Source organism: Acartia tonsa, chromosome 3, assembly GCF_053477335.1.
Source record: "Acartia tonsa isolate MP-2025a chromosome 3, ASM5347733v1, whole genome shotgun sequence".
Taxonomy (NCBI): Eukaryota; Metazoa; Arthropoda; class Copepoda; order Calanoida; family Acartiidae; genus Acartia; species Acartia tonsa.
In genome coordinates, this window is record NC_137262.1 from 13,697,278 (window position 1) to 13,717,228 (window position 19,951).

The 19,951-nt window shown below is 31.2% G+C and overlaps 2 protein-coding genes across 2 annotated transcripts in view; one reads left to right on the plus strand and one right to left on the minus strand.

Annotated features, from left to right (window-relative positions):
* LOC145313383 (microtubule-associated protein 1 light chain 3 beta-like) overlaps positions 1-10,025 on the plus strand; it is a 23,211-nt gene extending 13,186 nt beyond the window's left edge. The window contains exons 3-7 of the mRNA XM_080152746.1: positions 5,166-5,212; positions 7,096-7,180; positions 8,002-8,031; positions 8,478-8,545; positions 9,735-10,025. Coding sequence (XP_080008872.1) covers positions 5,166-5,212; positions 7,096-7,180; positions 8,002-8,031; positions 8,478-8,545; positions 9,735-9,813 — 309 coding nt within the window. The 3' untranslated portion in view covers positions 9,814-10,025. The remainder of the gene's footprint in view (positions 1-5,165; positions 5,213-7,095; positions 7,181-8,001; positions 8,032-8,477; positions 8,546-9,734) is intronic.
* LOC145313382 (uncharacterized) overlaps positions 10,026-19,951 on the minus strand; it is an 18,919-nt gene continuing 8,993 nt past the window's right edge. Inside the window, exons 5-16 of the mRNA XM_080152745.1 lie at positions 19,655-19,721; positions 18,828-19,500; positions 18,423-18,559; positions 17,867-17,936; positions 17,226-17,377; positions 16,671-16,753; positions 16,064-16,198; positions 15,717-15,812; positions 15,056-15,286; positions 11,759-11,848; positions 11,031-11,118; positions 10,026-10,763 (exon numbers count right to left, since the gene is read on the minus strand). Coding sequence (XP_080008871.1) covers positions 10,501-10,763; positions 11,031-11,118; positions 11,759-11,848; positions 15,056-15,286; positions 15,717-15,812; positions 16,064-16,198; positions 16,671-16,753; positions 17,226-17,377; positions 17,867-17,936; positions 18,423-18,559; positions 18,828-19,500; positions 19,655-19,721 — 2,085 coding nt within the window. The 3' untranslated portion in view covers positions 10,026-10,500. The remainder of the gene's footprint in view (positions 10,764-11,030; positions 11,119-11,758; positions 11,849-15,055; positions 15,287-15,716; positions 15,813-16,063; positions 16,199-16,670; positions 16,754-17,225; positions 17,378-17,866; positions 17,937-18,422; positions 18,560-18,827; positions 19,501-19,654; positions 19,722-19,951) is intronic.

Sequence of the window (19,951 nt, forward strand, 5' to 3'; positions counted from 1 at the left end):
AATTCTTGCAAAACATAGCAAAATCTTACAAAACATAGCAAAATCTTACAAAACATAGCAAATTCTTGCAAAACATAGCAAATTCTTGCAAAACATAGCAAATTCTGGCAAAACATAGCAAATTCTTGCAAAACATAGCAAATTCTTGCAAAACACAGCAAATTCTTGCAAAACATAGCAAATTCTTGGAAAACTTAGCATTTCTGTCCTTCACATAGCAAATTCTTGCAAAACATAGCATTTCTGTCCTTTCAATTTATGAGATCTTAAGCTACAGACAGAAAAACATTGCTTTTTTGTTTTCAATAAACCAGGATATCATAACACTAATGGAGTAACAATGTTGTTTGCAAAGTACAGTTGAAGCTTTCTGCCTGCCCTTGTACTATGTGTATTAGTGTCTGTGTATGTTCTCACAGCTTTAGTGGCCAGGTGGAAATATTGAGAGCCAAAATTATCAATTTAAAATTTAGAAATGTTGATTCCCTACAAAAATGTAGTCTCTTGATTTTTTTACTAGGCTCATTACATATTTTTTTGTATTTTTTAGAATATATATTTTTTTTTGGCCACCTACATTATTATCATTTCTCCCCTTTCCTGACTGTTACCCTCTCTCTAACTGGCTATCTATCTATCAAACTTATTTCATAATCCTTTACACTAGCCAACACATAAAATATTAGACCAAAAAGTATTTAATATGAATCTAATATTTCTACATATTTATTTTTGATTATTATATCAAACTATTTTTTTCTTCATAAAATATACCTATACAATTATAAATGCTTATATAAAAGAAATTGCCCAAGAAAAAAAAAATTAACTAACCCTCCCCAAAGATAAAAATTAGGTTTCTTTTTAAATAAAGTTGGACATTTGTATTTGATGAAAAGTACACACCTCTCTACATAGAGCATAGGCATATTAGTGTCATAGCTGTTAGTCTAATCTAATGCAATTCTCCATTTATCTGGTACAAACTCTAAAGATGGTTGACAACTTCATTTTCAGCGGTTCAAATAAATCAGCTGATAAATTATGTAATGATTGCAAGGGCTTACTTTGAATTTTTAGGAAAGCGGATAGAAAGTTAGATTTTTTTCTCCCCATAAATATTTAGAATTTTTTTATTTTTGTAATACAAAATAAAACTAATTTACCATTCCATGAAAAATCATCCCTGAAAAAAATACTTGGTTTAATTATTAGAGTAAACTGTTGTTTAATCTTTTATCTTTATACTAGCGGCTACGCCCCCTGAGGCCTCTAGTGGCACTTTGAATGTTTTTTTTTATTTAAAATATCTAATTACAGAAATAGTTGGTTTATGTTTTGTTCAAGTCTCTTTTTCGGGAGGGGTAATTTTTTTTAGGGGCGATTTCTCCTGAGAGGGTTGTGGTACCCTCCCCCAAAATAGTTATAAACCTTCCCGGGACTTATGAGAAGCTACCCTGTTAAGGAGAACCTGATCGGTTCAGCGGTAAGCGAGATCCTTCGGTACAAACACACAAACATACAAACACACACAGAGAAACACACAGACAAACACACAGACTGTTACTTTAGTATAAGGATAAACCCAGGGAGGGAAAGTACATTAGACTTTAAATAAGTAAAGTATTGAAAGGGGTATTTTAAATTAATTATACTGGGAATGTACACAAATTTACCGGCCATTATCCCTAGAGATCCCTGAGACTTCTGTTCAAAACGAAGCTTTTCTATAATTAGGTTGGATCTTTCTATATGTAACAGTTACCTCTTTTCGTAAATTTAGACATAATATAATTGTCTTATCAATTTCAAACTTTGCATGATGATTCCTATAACAGACCCTACTGATTTTAGAGCTACGCTTTTATGGATGTTGTCATCCTTGTTTAATTTTGTTTATACTTATACATGTTTGTATATAAATAATTTAAATTTAGATTATTCTAGATATAGAGTAGACATTGGTCTGTTTATTACACGTTAGTCCCCAAAGTTTTATAATAACGTTTTCTTATTCGTAAATTAACCAACTTTTGGAACGTTGATTTTTGAATTGGTTGGTTAGTTTAGTTACGTGTTTAAATGTTCAACCACTAATTTTGATCTCAGAAAGGATAATTTTGTGCATCATCATTGGGGATGTATACCAATTTTCGGCCATTTTCTTTCCCTTTAGATCCCTAATTAGATCATAAGATTATTCGGGAATAGTCCCTTTTGTGGCAACGCTTTAAGGGGCGATTCGTCGTATTTTTAAAATGGCGTTTTAGAGGTTATTTAGGTTAGGTTAAGTTATATTGGGTTAGGTGATTGCCCCACAGGATATATTATCTCCAATAATTTTATGATTCATCGTTCAGGAATATACGACGCATCGTATTATACTTAGCTTTCCGCGGCCATAAAAATGTACATTTATAAGATTAAAACTAGATTTTTAAAATAGGTTGTAATATTATGCTTTTTATAATTTTTCAGTATTGCTGAGAACCGGTTCTAATCCACTGCATATTGCTAGCAGACAATATTTAAATAATAGTAATTTATAATCGACGCAATTTATGTAATAGTACATTATTTATTAGCAAGAGGAAAGGGGGGAACGTTTAATTAAAACAGTGGAAAAAAAACATTGTAAAATAAAAAAAAATCAAATCAAAATTCTATATTTTCAATAATAGAAAAATGAGGAATAGTCCCTTTTGTGGCAACACCCCTTAAGGGGCGATTCGTCTTATATATTTTAAATGGCTTTTGATGGGTTATTTTAGTTTAGGTTGGGTTATATTGGTTAGTGATTGAAAAAAATAAAGAATCGCCCCTTAAGGAGCGTTGTCAGGAAAGGGACTATACCCCAAAAATTATTTTAAATTAAACTACTCCTTAAGATCTACCAATTGGAACTGTCACATGAAATATAATTAATCTTCTTAAATATATGACATAAATTCTTTAATTCAATGCTAGGACAATGGATTTAAATTTATCTTCCTCAGTGTTCCAGTTACATGAAATTGTGGAATAAAGATTTAATTTTATTGGTTATTTTAAATAAACACTGAATAAGATAATATAAAAATGTACTCTTTAAACCTTATTTACTATTGTTAGGTTAGTTCTTATCTCCTGTTAGATAGAAGTTTAAACAGTACATTACTTTCTGCCTTCTATACTGTTATGAAATTCCTAGGTGGCCAAAAAAATATATTTAAAAAAATAAAAAAAAAATATGTAATGAGCCTAGTAAAAAAATCAAGAGACAGAATCTACATTTCTAAATTTAAATTGATAATTTTGGCCCTCAATATTTCCACCTGGCCACTAAAGCTGTGAGAACATACACAGACACTAATACACATAGTACAAGGGCAGACAGAAAGCCTCAACTGTACTTTGCAAACAACATTGTTACTCCATTAGTGTTATGATATCCTGGTTTATTGAAAACAAAAAAGCAATGTTTTTCTGTCTGTAGCTTAAGATCTCATAAATTGAAAGGACAGAAATGCAATGTTTTGCAAGAATTTGCTATGTGAAGGACAGAAATGCTAAGTTTTCCAAGAATTTGCTATGTTTTGTAAGAATTTGCTATGTTTTGCCAGAATTTGCTATGTTTTGCAAGAATTTGCTATGTTTTGTAAGATTTTGCTATGTGAAGGACAGAAAAGCTAAGTTATCCAAGAATTTGCTATGTTTTGCAAGAATTAGCTATGTGAAGGACAGAAAAGCTAAGTTTTCCAAGAATTTGCTATGTTTTGCAAGAATTTGCTATGTTTTGCAAGAATTTGCTATGTTTTGCAAGAATTTGCTATGTTTTGTAAGAATTTGCTATGTTTTGCAAGAATTAGCTATGTGAAGGACAGAAAAGCTAAGTTTTCCAAGAATTTGCTATGTTTTGCAAGAATTAGCTATGTGTAGGACAGAAAAGCTAAGTTTTCCAAGAATTTGCTATGTTTTGCAAGAATTTGCTATGTTTTGCAAGAATTTGCTATGTTTTGCCAGAATTTGCTATGTTTTGCAAGAATTTGCTATGTTTTGTAAGAATTTGCTATGTTTTGCAAGAATTAGCTATGTGAAGGACAGAAAAGCTAAGTTTTCCAAGAATTTGCTATGTTTTGCAAGAATTTGGTATGTTTTGCAAGAATTTGCTATGTGAAGGACAGAAATGCTATGTTTTGCAAGAATTTGCAATGTTTTGCAAGAATTTGCAATGTTTTGCAAGAATTTGCTATGTTTTGCAAGAATTTGCTATGTAAAGGACAGAAATGCTATGTTTTGCAAGAATTTGCTATGTTTTGCAAGAATTTGGTATGTTTTGCAAGAATTAGCTATGTGAAGGACAGAAATGCTATGTTTTGCAAGAATTTGCTATGTTTTGCAAGAATTTGCTATGTTTTGCAAGAATTTGCTATGTTTTGCAAGAATTTGCTATGTTTTGCAAGAATTTGCTATGTTTTGCAAGAATTTGCTATGTTTTGCAAGAATTTGCTATGTTTTGCAAGAATTTGCTATGTTTTGCAAGAATTAGCTATGTGAAGGACAGAAATGCTATGTTTTGCAAGAATTTGCTAAGTTTTGCAAGAATTTGCTATGTTTTGCAAGAATTTGCTATGTGAAGGACAGATAAACTATTTTATGCAAGATTTTGCTATGTGAAGGACCAAAAAGCTAGGTTTTGTGTGGTGAAGGGAGGCTACTTATGTCCTTCATCTTGCAAAATCTTTGTTAAGGGAGACAAGTTATGCCCTTCATCTAACAAATTCTCACATAAGGGAAGCTACTTATGTCCTTCATAGGAAGGTGACTTCTGTCCTAATTAAGGAATGATTTTGTTTTCTTTCCATGATCCATCTGTATATATATCTATACTAAAATAGAACTGTTTACAAAAAAAAAGTTTTTCGATGGAAATGTGTCCTGTGATGAAAATTTCTCTCTCATTATCTTGCTAATACGCTTTATTTTTAATTTTCTATTCCTCTTTTTCTGTTTTCTCTCTTCTTTCTTCATATCCCTCTCCACCTCCCTCGTTTTCTTCCTTTTCTTGGCGTGTGTCATGCTATCATGAATGAAATTATAAGTAAAGAACTATAATTGGTTTCTAATGTTCTCTTGTCCCTGCTATATACATTATATATTAACTTGGATTTAAATATTGATTTTATAGAGAGAAGTTTCCAAGTAAAGTACCAATAATTGTAGAGAGATTCAAGTAAGAGTTTTGATAAAGTTCCATGTATGAGAAACTACTCTTTGTTACTTTACTTCTGTTGATAGTAAATTAAAATTTAACAAGGATGACAACATCCATAAAAGCGAAGCACTGAAACGGTAGGACAAACAGACATTAACACTTGTATAGTATCTGAACTGAATAATCAGAATTTTAAAGTTTAAGAGTCGAAGCAAAATTGTAAATAAATTAGTTGAAAAACTGCTTGAAGCAGGATAATGTTTATGGACATACTTACATTTTTGGACTTGATTATAGAGATGCTTCGCTTATAATATTGTTCTTTGTTGTCCCAGGAATCAATATACCAAAAATCAGATCAAACGGATAATTAGAACACTTGAAAATTTGTTGTTAAAAAAGTAGAAAAATCAACATGTTTAAAATGGACGTACGGACATTCTGGTAATGATTATAGAGTTGCTACGCTTTCTAAATCGTACCCAACTACTACAGGAATCATCATGCAAAGTTTGAAATCGATAGGACAATTCTAACATGCCTAAATTAACGAATAAAAGCTATCTATCTCGGACGGACGTACGGAAGGACGGACGGACGGACGTACGGACGGACGGACGGACCGACCCTAATTATAGAAAAGCTTCGCTTTTAAAAATATTGAAGGGCATCTTTTAAAATTTTCATATGAAAGCTACTTTAAAACACAATTTGTTGATCCGCCTGTCTGTCTGCATTTCCACATAACCTGAGAAAATGTGATTTTCATTTACTTATCTGCTAAAGCATATAAACTACAAGGATGACAACATCCATAAAAGCGAAGCACTGAAACGGTAGGACAAACGGACATTAATACTTGTATAGTGTCTGAACTGAATAATCAGAATATAAAAGTATAAGATTCGAAGCAAAATTGTAAGTAAATTTGTTGAAAAACTGCTTGATACAGGATAATGTTTATGGACATACTTACATCTTTAGGGCTTGATTATAGAGTTGCTTCGCTTAAAATATTGTTCTTTGTTGTCCCAGGAATCAATATACCAAATATCAGATCAAACGGATAATTAGATCATATAAAAATTTGTTGTTAAAAAAGTAGAAAAATCAACATGTTTAAAATGGACGTACGGACATTCTGGTAATGATTATAGAGTTGCTACGCTTTCTAAATCGTACCTAACTATTACAGGAATTACCATGCAAAATTTGAAATCGATAGGACAATTCTAACATGCCTAAATTAACGAAAAAAGCTATTTAAAAAAGTAAAAAAATCAACATGTTTAAAATGGACGTACGGACATTTTGGTAATGATTATAGAGTTGCTACGCTTTCTAAATCGTACCCAACTACTACAGAAATCACCATGCAAAGTTTGAAATCGATAGGACAATTCTAACATGCTTAAATTAACGAATAAAAGCTAACTATCTCGGACGGACGTACGGACGGACGGACGGACGGACGGACGGACGGACGGACGGACCGACCCTAATTATAGAAAAGCTTCGCTTTTAATAATAGTTTCTTAATTTACTTAGTAGCTATGCAGAAGATAGATCTCAGAGATTTAATAAAAAGAATCCTGATCAATAGACAAAAACTCTATTCACTTGTTTTTATCTATGTTAGTTTTTGATTCTGTGTTTTTAATTTCTGTATTTTGCCATTCTCGTTATTATTTAGCTATGTAGTAACTTTAAAGATTGTTTTTAATTTCAGTTATTGGTTTAGAAGGTGTTAAGATGTTTAAAAAGTGAATGAAAACTCAAATTATTTTGCTGTTTAAAATTCTTTTTAAAAATAGTCTTCAAATACGAATTTGAAGAAAAAACTTTCTTTTTCTGATTCAACCTTGTGCTAATGCAAATTTCCACATGTCTCATTATTTCAGGAAAGAGGAAGATTTGCCTCGGATTGACAAGTTCAAATTCCTGGTCCCCAAGGATCTAACCTTCTCTCAACTAGCAAACATCATCAGGAAATCAACATTTTAAAGAAAATACTTTTCAAATTTCAATATTTAACAATTGAACTTTTTTTCCTTCAAAGGAGACTGTGCACCAATGAGAGCTAGTGATTTTGAATATTTTTGGTAAATATACTAGATTTCTGTTTAATATAAATAAATAAATAGTAAGTTTTACAATGGTTTATATGAAAAGACTTAAATATGTTATGCAACTTTTGACAAAATATCTTTAAATATCATCTCAACTCGTTGTATAAAATACATTTTCAAAGTTTTTTTGCAAGACCATTGTAGACCGTAATTTTTTAAATATTAACTTTTAAATTCAATTAGCCCTATAGAACAGCAACAGAGTATATCAACAAATAAAAAAAAATGTTTTACTTTTCTGCCTGAAGGTGCTACATCACTTGCTCTTGTTCGTACATAGTCCCCTGTAGGTTTTTATAGGCATATAACATTATCAATTAATCTATTTTAATAGTTTTGTAGAAAGGTTTTTCAATACTTTTTAATGTTTTCCTGGCAGTGAACTTTTTTCTTTTTAAGTTTCATCATTTGATAAACATTATGAAAGCAGTTTACCCTCATAAAACCAATATATCCTATCTTTATGAAGGAGGTGAAATGGCCCATTCAGTTGGATGAAAAATGGCCTCAATCTTCATTTACTTGATTGATTCTTTTAAAATAAAACATAAAAACAAGGAAGATTAAACTAGAAGATGTATTCAATAATTTTTTTCTGAGACGGATTTATTACCCTTGATGGTCACATTTTGATAATTCTACCTAATAGAAAAGTAATTTAAAATGTTTATTTTATTTAGGGTGAGATTAAGAATCCGTCAAAACCAGGTATATTGATAATTTTTTTATATATATAAATTAAAACGAGATTTAGGTCGCTTATTTAGGGAATATATTACTGGTTCTGGCATGGTTTTAAGCTTTTTTTTGAGTTTGGACATCTCATTCTCCATCCCTATAAGATTTTGTGGTTTCCATCAAAATGCCTTGACGAGCAGGGAAAGCCAACCCCTGGGTAGCCATGCAGGTTTAGAACATCGCAGGTATAGTCCCCGTAAGGTTAGGTTTTAGACATAGGAAAAAAATACCCTCTTTTTTTCAATCAATTTCAAAGTGCTTGATAGGTTCCATTAACACATTCCTTAAAACAAACATTGATTGTGGGATTTTATCACTATCAACAATTGGGAGAGCTTCCCTGGAAGCTAGTGAAGCTCATTTTCCTGAGTATGTAACTTTTATGCATACAAGTTAACAAAGTTGCATTTTTCAAGGCATTTTTCCTCTTCGTATCCAATGGGGACATTCCTTCTCTTTCATCCACTGTTACAGAAGTTTACAGGTAAAAATTTTACCTTAAAGCAGTTAAGATTTGAAATCAAATAGGGATGGCACAATTTCTTTGTAAACATCACGGAACCTACCGAATTTACAAAATCTCGCGAAATTTCACTCACTGCCTAAGTTGAAGTACCCACCTTTTGAGATTTTTTACCACTTATCCTCTGTACCCAAAAAAAAATTACGCTCCCTGAAATGGGTAGATTTTTTGGGTAGTGCTTGTCAGAAAACTTCTTTCATACATCACTTCATTTTGACATTAATTAAGCTTTTTTTTTGCCTGTGCTTCATTTCATTTCATGCATTACATTGCATTACTTATTAGTATAAAGCAGATGTGCCCTCAGCCACTAGGGCCATAATTAAGGGGTGAATGGGTGCATTGTGATAAGCATAAAACAAGCCAAAGGCTAAATAAAAGCTTCTCTATAAAGCATAACTTAATCGACACAGAAATTTTGATACCCCTTAAGCTTTAAACAAAAATTTTATTTTAAAGGGAGGGGGCGGATGTGCCACTTTTTGAAACCAAAAGTAAAACGCGCAAGATCTCAGCCCATAAAAGAGTTACAGCTCTAAAATTCGGCACAGCAGTTGTGATTGTAGAGAACAATATGGAACTGTGAAGAAACGGCGGCGGAACCGCAGCTCCCGCCGAAAACCGCCGTTTCCCGCCGAATTTTTTTTTTACATTTTTTCGCCAAATTAGACACTTCTCAATTATCTGAGATAAACTTTTTTTCTCATAAAAATTTCCCTTATATTTTCACGTGACCCTTGTAATATTTCAAACATGTCAATATTAAAAAAAATTGCAAGTGTAAAATCTTACAAGTGTCAAGTGAAAATATAAGGGAAATTTTTATGAAAAAAAAGTTTATCTCAGATTATTGAAAATTGTCTATTAAGGTGAGAAAAGGTAATAAAAATCTCGGCGTGAAACGGCGGTTTTCGGCGGCAGCGGAAGCACCGCCGTTTCTTCACAGTTCCATATTGTTCTCCACAAAAACAACTGCTGTGCCAAATTTTAGAGCTGTAACTCTTTTATGGGCTGAGATCATGCACGTTTTACTTTTGGTTTCAAAAAGTAGCACATCCGCCTCCCCCCTTTTAAAATAAAAAAGGCTAGATCTTTCGCTACATAGAGAAGACAGACATCATATTACTTAACAAAATTTTTATTATTTCAGTCGGTACAAGGACAAGGATGGTTTTCTGTATGTAACCTATTCAAGCCATGAATCATTTGGAACAGTTTTACAAGTATGATTTCATTACAAAACTTTGCCAATGCAATGGAAAGATTTTGTTTTAAAAATCATGTACATCAACTTACCTTAAGACAATAATTCCAATATAATTTGTGATTTTTATCCTATTTGATTGAATTAAGACAGTAATTTTGTTTGTTAAAGATGACTTTTTATTTTATAACCTATTTAGATTATACGACCATGTTAAATTGTACAATAAAATTAACATAATATTTTAAGTTTATTTTTTATTATATTTTTAATTAGATATGTTTTTATTATTTTTTGAATAGATGCTTTATCCTTTATTTTAAGCATAAAATAAAGGTAAGCAAAAATATTTACAAATATATTAGGTCTTTCAGGTTTACATTTTTTTTCATGTAATAGATGAGATAACCTTATATCAGTTCCATTAAATTACAATAATGATTTTCTATTACTCAATCACATTTAGTTTTGAATTCAAACTACACTGTTAAAATTAAATTATTGTCAAAGATAAAGGTAAAAAGAAATATTATAAAAATGTTTAAAATCAAATTTGCAATATAAACTAAACTACAGTAAATATTAAGTATATAAAAACATTGAAATGTACATATGTAAATTTGTTGGTGAAAGAAATTACATTTCCTAATTATCGGAGTGAAATTATTTTTAAAATCATCAAAAATTTTCTCTGAAAATGAAGAAATTGTATTTAATATATACTAGGATTATTGCCTGCAGGTACCCATGGTGGTCTCCATCTATTTCTCTCCTCTTCCTTTTCTTCCTTCTCCCAATCTTCTTCAAACCTCTTATCAAGATTGTCCAGCCAAGACTCGTAAGCCTTGGTAGCTTCCTCAACATTGTTGGCATTCTCATCAAATTTTCTTTCCTCCTCTTGTTTCTTAGCAAGCTCTTCTTGCCTCTTCTTTTCTCTTTCTTTGCGCGCTTTTTCATCTTTTGTTCGCTTCCAACCTTAATAAAGTTTAATTATAGCATATTTATTAGCTAAGCTACTCTAGAAGCCTGTCAAGTTACTTGCCACATCTCGTCTGATAGCCTTAATTGTTCATATTTTAATTCAATGATGGAGAAAGAGAGAGGATAATGGAATGGAAATGGTCTCCCCTCCAAACTTAACTTTATAAATTCGTTCTGTCATTGGTTAGCTTAAACCTGTTTGGTGAAGATTAATAGTACAAATGTCCATTGAACTATAACTGAAAATGATAATACGTTTACCTTGAAATACAATGTCGGCTTCCTTTTTGTTTTCTAATTCATCCTCTTCCTTCTTTTTCAAAGCCTCTTTTTCTTTCAGGATTTGCTCCTTAATTATTTTATCCTATTAAAAAAGTAATAAAGATTTTTGTCTGTATCTGAAGATTTCGATAGCTACTGAAGTTTGATCCGAATAAGTTTCCCACTTTCCGAAACACTTTACTTATGTAGCGGGGTGGTTCCAGGTTATTAGATTAGATTAAAGTCTTGGGATGGATTTAGGCTATTTCTCTGCCTCTCACTGACCCTTCCAATACAGTGCTCCAGATGCTAGGGGCGGAGCCGCTAGTGAAGTAATTAAATATGCTACTGCATTTTAGGAAGTAGAGAATGTATTAAAAGGCATTTATTATTTTTTAAAATTTTTGTTTCTTCTTTTCATTCTTTTTGACTTAATCTTTCCTTACATTGTTTGATGAGCATTTTACCTAAAAGTTCAAATTTAATCACAGATTCCACCTTCTTTTTTAATGAATCGAAAATAAGGGAAAGGGGGGTTGGGCAGTTTTTCGGTTGTTCATGAATTTAAATTTAGTTACCTTGGTAATGGGTAGCTCTGAAGGATTTAAACTACCCCCTGAGCTCTCCATTATTTTCAATTTATTTCAAAATTACGGGGGGTTGGGAGTTAAGTGCTTGGACTGTTCTAGTTCAAGAGTTAATTTGAAATGGAGCAATTGTATAAATACCTGTAATTGCCGTATTTTTTCATTCTTCCAAGCAAGGTAAACTTTACTAGCCTCAGATCTTTTCTTCTCCTCTTCGATTTTATTCTTCTCCTAAAAAAAAGACATATTTATTTTAAAAGAATTTTTTCTCTCACTTTTTTCATACTCAATTTTATTTCAATTTGTTGTACAGATTCAATTTCTATTTTCAATAAAAAAAGAAAATCCAGTCTATACTAGACCAAGGGATACAAAGATAGGTCAATGAACAATAAATCAATCTCCATTTAAATTTTTAAAAAGTGAAAAATTATGTCTCAAATGATTAGGTAAATTTGATGATTTTTGTTTCACTTTATACTATCATAAAGTTATGGTCATTAATTTATGTTTTCAGCTTAATATATCCAGGACTTCAAAGGGATAAAACAATGGAAGATAAATTGATGTACATCCCCAATGAAGATAAACTAAACTCCACCTTTTGTAGATTATAACTATATAACGTTTGAACACTAAACTAAAAGAAGCAGCAATAAAAAAATATCATAAATTCTTTTATGCTAAAATATAAGAAAACTGTATTATAAAACTAGTGTAATTAACAGTCTAATGACCCCTACCTCCCTGCAATAAATCACGTTTGAATTAGTTAATCTCTCATAGACCTATCCCTGTTGTGCTGAACTAGACCAGACCTTGCCATAAACTTTCATTTGTTTTTATAATATTTTATACAATACAAAGTTTTTCAATACACTTAGAATATAAAATGGAAAGATTATATAAGAATTCCCAGCCGATTTATACATATATATTACACAGGGCGTGAGGCGACTTTGGACTATAAATTATACTGGTCCCCGAGTTTTATAGACACATTTATTTTCGTTGGGTAAAAATGTTGGTAACTTTTACTAGATTTTGATTGGGTTGTACAAGCTAGCATAAGCCAATCTTCCCAACAATAATTATATCTACAGAAGGAGTAATTGTGGGTACAAAAGCTAATTTATCTATTGTCTTATCCCTTAAGATACCTGACGATACATATACATATACAGCGTAGTTAATACTTTTGTTAATTTAATTTAAAAGTTGGAAGATATATAACATGGAAGATTACGCCCAAAAGTAACAAATCTAAATGAAATAATAAGCTCAATAATGGGGCAAACATTAAGAGATATAAAAACAGAAAGGGATAGGAAGAGAAATTGAAAGTAAGAAAAAGCAATAAAGAAACTTTTTTAGTATGTCACTCTAAAACATATGTTGATTAACTACACACGGTTGGACCCTCAGATGTCAAAACTTTATTTTAGTGTTTGGCCAAAATGACTTAGCAATTGTATCTGTAAGTACGTCTAATAACACCCTTTGCTATTTTTAAAATCCTAGAAAATTTTTTTTGCAAGAAAATTGCATAAATTCACAACCTTTTTTAGAACCACTACATAACTCGAGTTTTAAAACTTTTTATATAAAATCCTTTTTACAAAAAATATCAATAATTACTTAAAATTAAACCTGAAAGAAAAAAAATCTCATTACACGTGTTAATTTGCATGTTTTAGGTCTTTTTTTGAGGAAAGTATAACTTCCACATTTTTGACAATAATATATTTTTTTAACATTTCAAAGTAAAATATAATAAAACTTAAACAATTTTTCTTGAATTATCAGTTGAAAATTTCATCAAACATGCAATTTAAGTGATGAAAATTTAATAAAATCATTTTTTGAATGTTTAGAATTACCAATTTTCTACATTTAAAACAAAATGTTAACAAAATTTAAAAACATTCTAATATATAACTTTAAAAATCAATAACATTTTATAAAATGATGTTTTAAAAAATAAATCATTAAAAGGTATTAAAATGCATTTTAAGTTGCTTAAAATTAAAACGAGAATACCTTTTTACACTTTATTCTTTGTAATAGAGATTAATCGTTATTTGCTGAAAATGAAACATTTAATAAACTAATTGAATCTTTTTGTGACCATGTTTAAACTTTTTAATTTTTACACTAAGGTGTTTTTTAATGAAAATCTTTGTTGAATTTTCTTTTGCGACAAAAAAAGAAAGGGAATTTTTTACTATTTCTAGGTTATCTTATGTAATTTAAACTATATAATATGAAATAATTTTTAATTGTCTTTCTTTTGAGCCACAAAACACTGTAAAATGTAACATATATGCAAAAATAACAATTTTTTTCATGAATATTATAATATCCTTATATGACATTGCGTCAGAGCTTATTCTTTAGATCATATGTTCATGAAAAGTAGTCATAAACTTGGAGGGTTGCGCTATTTATTAGAATATTAAATAAACTTGAATGGTAAAAATATTAGCATAGCCTTTGTCAATTCAAATGCTTTAGGTATATTATTCGGAAAGTTAGTTAAAAAAGAGAGAATTTGCTGTGTATACTGTTGAAAGACTTTCAAAAATGTAAATTACAAAGCAATCCTAAAAGATCGGGTCGTAGGCGAGTCTTAGTCGGGGTTTTCTGATAGCAAATATTGCGTTATTGGTATACAATGTAAAAAAAAAAACATTTTAAAGAAATTCTTTAAATAAAACCCAACGTGTATTGGCAGTACAAACATCTTAATGCTAGCAGACATATGTTTATCAACATTTGCAGAAAACTATTTCCACAAGAAAAATTATTCAGGTTTCTACTTCACAATTTTAAATATTTCTTTCTGATAAAATGTTTGACATATATCGTATTATCATTTACCAAAAAAAATATTTTGATAATTTAGATCTCAGAGAAGATTAATCCTTTCAAAAAACTAAGACGACATTTTACATCTTCTGTCATGACATTTTAGAAAAAATACAAAAAAACAAAATTTAGTATGAAAACTATTTTCATCGATTTTTCTGAAGGTATTATCGTATTCTGTGGCTTTGTTATTATCATTTACTTATATCGAAAGTGCCAAACATTGTACCCTAACTTATTCATTTAATAAAAAACCAATCGTGTACACGATAGGCCAACACATTACATTTGTAGAGAATTACCGCTACTTGGTTCTTTGTCCTCTCAATATAGTTCCCTATTTTGAAATAATGATGGGGGGGGGGGGAATACTTTTTCGTTTGTTTGTATTAAAATTTATTGTTCAAATTATATTAGGTTATATTAGATACATGGACCATGGTAGCCCCGCAGGATTAGGGCAAAAGTCAGGCATAAAGGGAAAAAAATCTTCCTGATGTTCAAGTTATTCAAAAAATGAAGGGAAGGGGAATTTTATGCTCGCATGTCACTTTGATGGAAAGCACCTACCTCTTTCTTTTTCTTCCTCTCTTCCATCTTTTGTTTCTTCTTCTGTTCTTTCTTTTTTGCCTCCATCCACTCCTTTGTTTTCTTTTCTATCAACTTCTTATCAATAATCTTTTCCTCTTTAGTGACGACGACATTCAATTTCTTCTTAGCTTGCTCTTTCTTCTTTTTCTCCAGCCATTTCTTATATTCTATTTTACTAGACTCTTGTATTTCATGCTGTTTCTCTATTTCCTAATTTTTAAATGAAGGTTAATTGTTAATATATTGCACAGTGGTTAAGTAAAAAAGGCATAAGATTCAATTGTTCACGGACCTAATATACGGTTCAGTGTATCAAGATTTGGCGTTTGCAGGGTTAAAAAATTTACATTGTAACTTTTTATAAACTTTTAAGCAGAATTATGTAGACTCGAATATCCTCTAAAAGTCATTTTTTATGTACTTTAAAGCAAAGGATTTTTAGGAAATTAGGCCTGTACGTACATGGTATAGACATAATTCAAACTTATTTAAATGTTATCATGTAAGAAGGGCATTCTGAGCAATTAGTTGATTCTTCCACCGCACTGCAAGAAAATAAAACTAACTTATAGTACTGTCTTTGCCTCACTGTGTTGTGTTTATTAAAGGAAGGAGTTACAATATGTTGCCTTATATTTACCTGTTGCCTTTTTTCCTCAAGTTCTGCGTCTCTTTTAGCTTTAGCCTCTTTTACTTCTGTGTACTTCATAAAATACCATTGCTCAAATACTGCATCCTAAAAACACATTTTTTTGTCAAATTTAATCTTTACCTACCTCTTATGTTTAATTCAAGTGATTGTACACATACATACTTAAGTGTGTTTTGGATGTACATTTAAAGAAAAAAAGGATAGTTTAGTAGGAAAAAATATTTAAAAATCCGTGTTTACATTCCCTTATTTGCTAAGAGATACGTGAAATAATAACCCTTCTGTAATTTTAGACATTAACAGAAAAATATACCTATCAAATTTAAATTAGGTACCTTTAAGTCTTTTCTCATTGTATCAAACTCTTTCTTAGAGACACCCTTTTGTAATGTTTCTGTTAGTTGGCTGTAGGATTCTGATCTTTTCATTAGTCGAGTTTTTAATACTGGCTCTTTGGTTTCTACTTGCACCTAAACATGGATATAGGATATATGTATTGGATATATCGACAGGGGAAAATTTAGCTCTACTAAGATGATCCTCATTTAATGGTCAATTCGTCCATCCTGTAGGAGGAGAGAGGATGGATGGGGGATATCGTTATGTTAGCCAGCTGCAAGCATTACTTTATCGGAGTATAGGAAAATCTGGTGCAGCATCAAAGTAGTAATATATCGATTATCAAACTTTACAATAAATATAGAAAGTCTAGATCCTAAATCACTTAATTAGGCTAATTGGAAAACAGCGTAGGAACAATCAAAAGATATTATTTGACAGAAGATTTAATATTTTGGTACGAAAGCGCCGTTATTTTTTTTTATTTAATTGATATAATAAGTTAGCTATAAATAGTAAATCTCTTAGGACAAAGCTAGTTTTCGGGACCTTAACGGGCAAAAACAAATACTTCTTTATATAATAAGTTGATAAAAAACTTGCCATATGATGAGTCAATATTGTAGCTTGTTTTCTGTTGGATGGCACTTCAACTCCAAGTAATTTTAAACTTTTGCTATATTCACCTAAAAAGCAAAAATATTTGTTGATATTTTAATGTAAATAATTTATTGGAATTCTCTTTTAAAAACATTTAAGCCAATACCAACGTAAAGCTTGATATTATTTATAGAAGGTCTGAAGGCACCAGTGCAGACAACCCTTTGAGAAAATCTTTTCTTGGCATGGTAATCAGCTTGACTAATTTAAGATATTCTCTCTTTATTTACTCTCATTTCCTCGCATATAACATAGTAGTTTTAGGTACAACTTTTAATCTCTTCAATTTTTACCCGGTTTATGCTGGTACTTGAACATGTGACGTTACTCATCATTCATGGGTATTCTTCATATAACGAAATTAATTAGAAAAAAATCACGTGGTTTTAGCTGTCGTCGGGGGGCAACATTTAGCAAAAATGACGACCTCTCCATATGCCCCCCAAATATTAATTAAGATTTATTTCCATTGTTGGTTATAACTTATAGACCAATTACCTAAATTAGCTGGCGCATTTTTCTTGGCATCCTGTGCGGATTTTCTGCCTCCGCTGGGAGCACTTTGCGGCCGGCGGCGCAGGTTGTTTGGTCTGGGCTTGTATTCCTTCTTGTTGGAGGATTTACTCTCTGAATCATCCCCCTCAGACATTCTGAAATCAGAAATAATCAGATATCTGAAGAAAAAAACTGTATTCTTTTAAAAAGTTGAGAACTGTAATGTTTTGATATTAATTGAATTCCATATATGTAATTTCTAGCAGCTACGCCCTCTAGAAGCCTCTAGGGACACTTAAGGTAGCAGAGGGAAAAGTTGACCTCATCCCATTTTAAATTTGAGTTTCAAAAGAATAAAACAATATTTTTTTTGGTGGAGGGGGTTGAAGACACCCTACCCAAAAATAGTTTAAAACCTTCCCAGGACCTATAAGAAGCTTCACTGTAAAGTGAACAATATCACTTTAGCAGTTAGCGAGATCCTTCGGGACAGACAAAAAACGCTTACTGCTTTATATAATAGGATATTCAAACAAAAGCAAGGATGGCAACATCCAGAAGTAGTGAATCATAGAAATGAATAATCATGAAAACAAAAGGACAAACAGACGGATGGACGGATTAAAATATAATATTAATGTCACCTTGAAAGTTTATATTTCACTGTTTGACTTATCCATGATGTTCTCTTGGATGTCGCGTTCTCATTTCCACCTACAATTATTATTTTTTGTCTATAAAAATGTTCACAATATATCAAAGTAAAGAAATCTAACTTCTAAATAGCTTTAAATTGACTATTTTTAGTAGTCTGTCTGTCAGTCAGTCCGTGATTTTCTCGGCTGATATTGAAGATAGACAACATAAATTTTCAGATTTCTATCACATATATCTTCTATGCTTACATTGTTTTGCCCGTCTGTCTGTAGGTTTTAAAACCCATAAACCTTATCTTAAAGGTTTCGTGATTTTCTTTTAGTTTTAGCAAATTATTTCTCTTTCTTTTCTTTATTATGACAACTAAACATCTGCGCTATAATTCACTTTATCTGTTTGTCAATTTCCTTTTTTCTGTGTTTCACTAATTATGGATGTTGTCATCCTTGTATCTTTGTAGCTAAATTCCTTCTACCTGAATCTGTATTCTAAAACTAACTGAGTAAATAATACTCAAATAGGAATGTAAGTTAAAAAAGCAACCTTGTGATGAAACAGGCCTAGAAACTGTTGATGCTGGTGTTGTTGATCTTAAAGCTGTTGTTCTTGCTGCTGGCGTTGTTGATCTAGTTCCACTTGTTCTTGTTGCTGAACTTGGACGTGTTGTTGAAGATACTGGTCTGAAATAAAATCATAATACATAATTTGAAAAAAAAAACATAATAACGTTATTCAAAAGAGACGATTTATTCGATTTCAAAGCTCTCTAGTCACAAACTTTCGCTGGAGAAATTTATCTAGAAAATTTTTTAAAACTAATTATTTACACTCTCCTCTCTAATTTTTGTATACCACATTTCTCATGGAGGTGACGTATTCCCTTACGGGTGCTGACTCGCGGTTGCCGAGACCTGCATATTATCTTATTATTTGTCTTTGTGCTAGTACCTTGATGTTGTAGATCTTGATGTCAATGCTTCTGACCTTGCGGATCTTTGTGTTGATAATCCTGATACATTTGTAGATCTTCCTGTTGTTTGTGTTGGTGTTGATGGTGGACCTCGTGTTGACTTTGCTGACTGTGGCCTGCCCTTCATAGGTCCTGTTTTTGGAATATCTAGAGTTTTAGATTTTGATGCAAGTTTTGTTCTTTTGGGGGATTCTTCTTTTAATGATTTTGCTTTAATTTCAACATTAATTTCGGTGACAAGATCTTCAACAGATAAATCTTCTTCGATCTCGTTTTCATCCTCTGAGTATTCCTCCACCATAGCTTTAAATTTAGGACTAGAATTGTGGCTAGCATTTGATGATGATGACTCTTTGTTGGGTGACGTTTTGCTAGGGGATTGCTTTTGATCCTCAATTGAAGAGGACTTATGCCTGCTTAAGGATGATTGTGGACGTCCCATTGAGGACTGAGGTCGTTCTAAAGAGGATTGTGGTCGGTCCCGACCTGATAGTGATCCCTTTGGACTGTCTGAAGATGAGTTCTTTTTAGAGGAACTGGTTGATGTTCTGTTTTTGATTGGTGATTCCTTGCCCTGCAGATGCATTCTTTGAAGTGTTGACTGCTGATTATTTGAATGTGGTGTTTCTTTTTCTCCATCTTTGTTTTCACCTGAATATCATTTTATTAAAAAATACTGCCATAAGAAAAAAATCTATAGCTAGGTAAAAGATAAAAAGATTTAGAAATATATTTTATATTCACAGATCAAATGCTCTATTTCAAAAAAAAATTTTATACTAATTACTATTTTAAATGCCATTACCTGTGCCGGGACATTCCTCATCCTCCCAACAATTTTCTCTTGCAGATTTAACTTTTTCTGGTTGATCCTTAATTATATGATTAATTTCATTAGATGGTAAATCCGGTACCTTGATTTACCAATTTAAATAAGGCTTTTCTAGCAGGCAAAGGCTTTTGTTTTCTTTCCATGATCTGATCATACATATCATGCCAAATATTCAAACATAATAGATTTTTTCATCTATATGGAATCTATTGGGTATATATGAAAAGACTACACAAAACATTATAGCATGCTATATAGTATATATAGCAT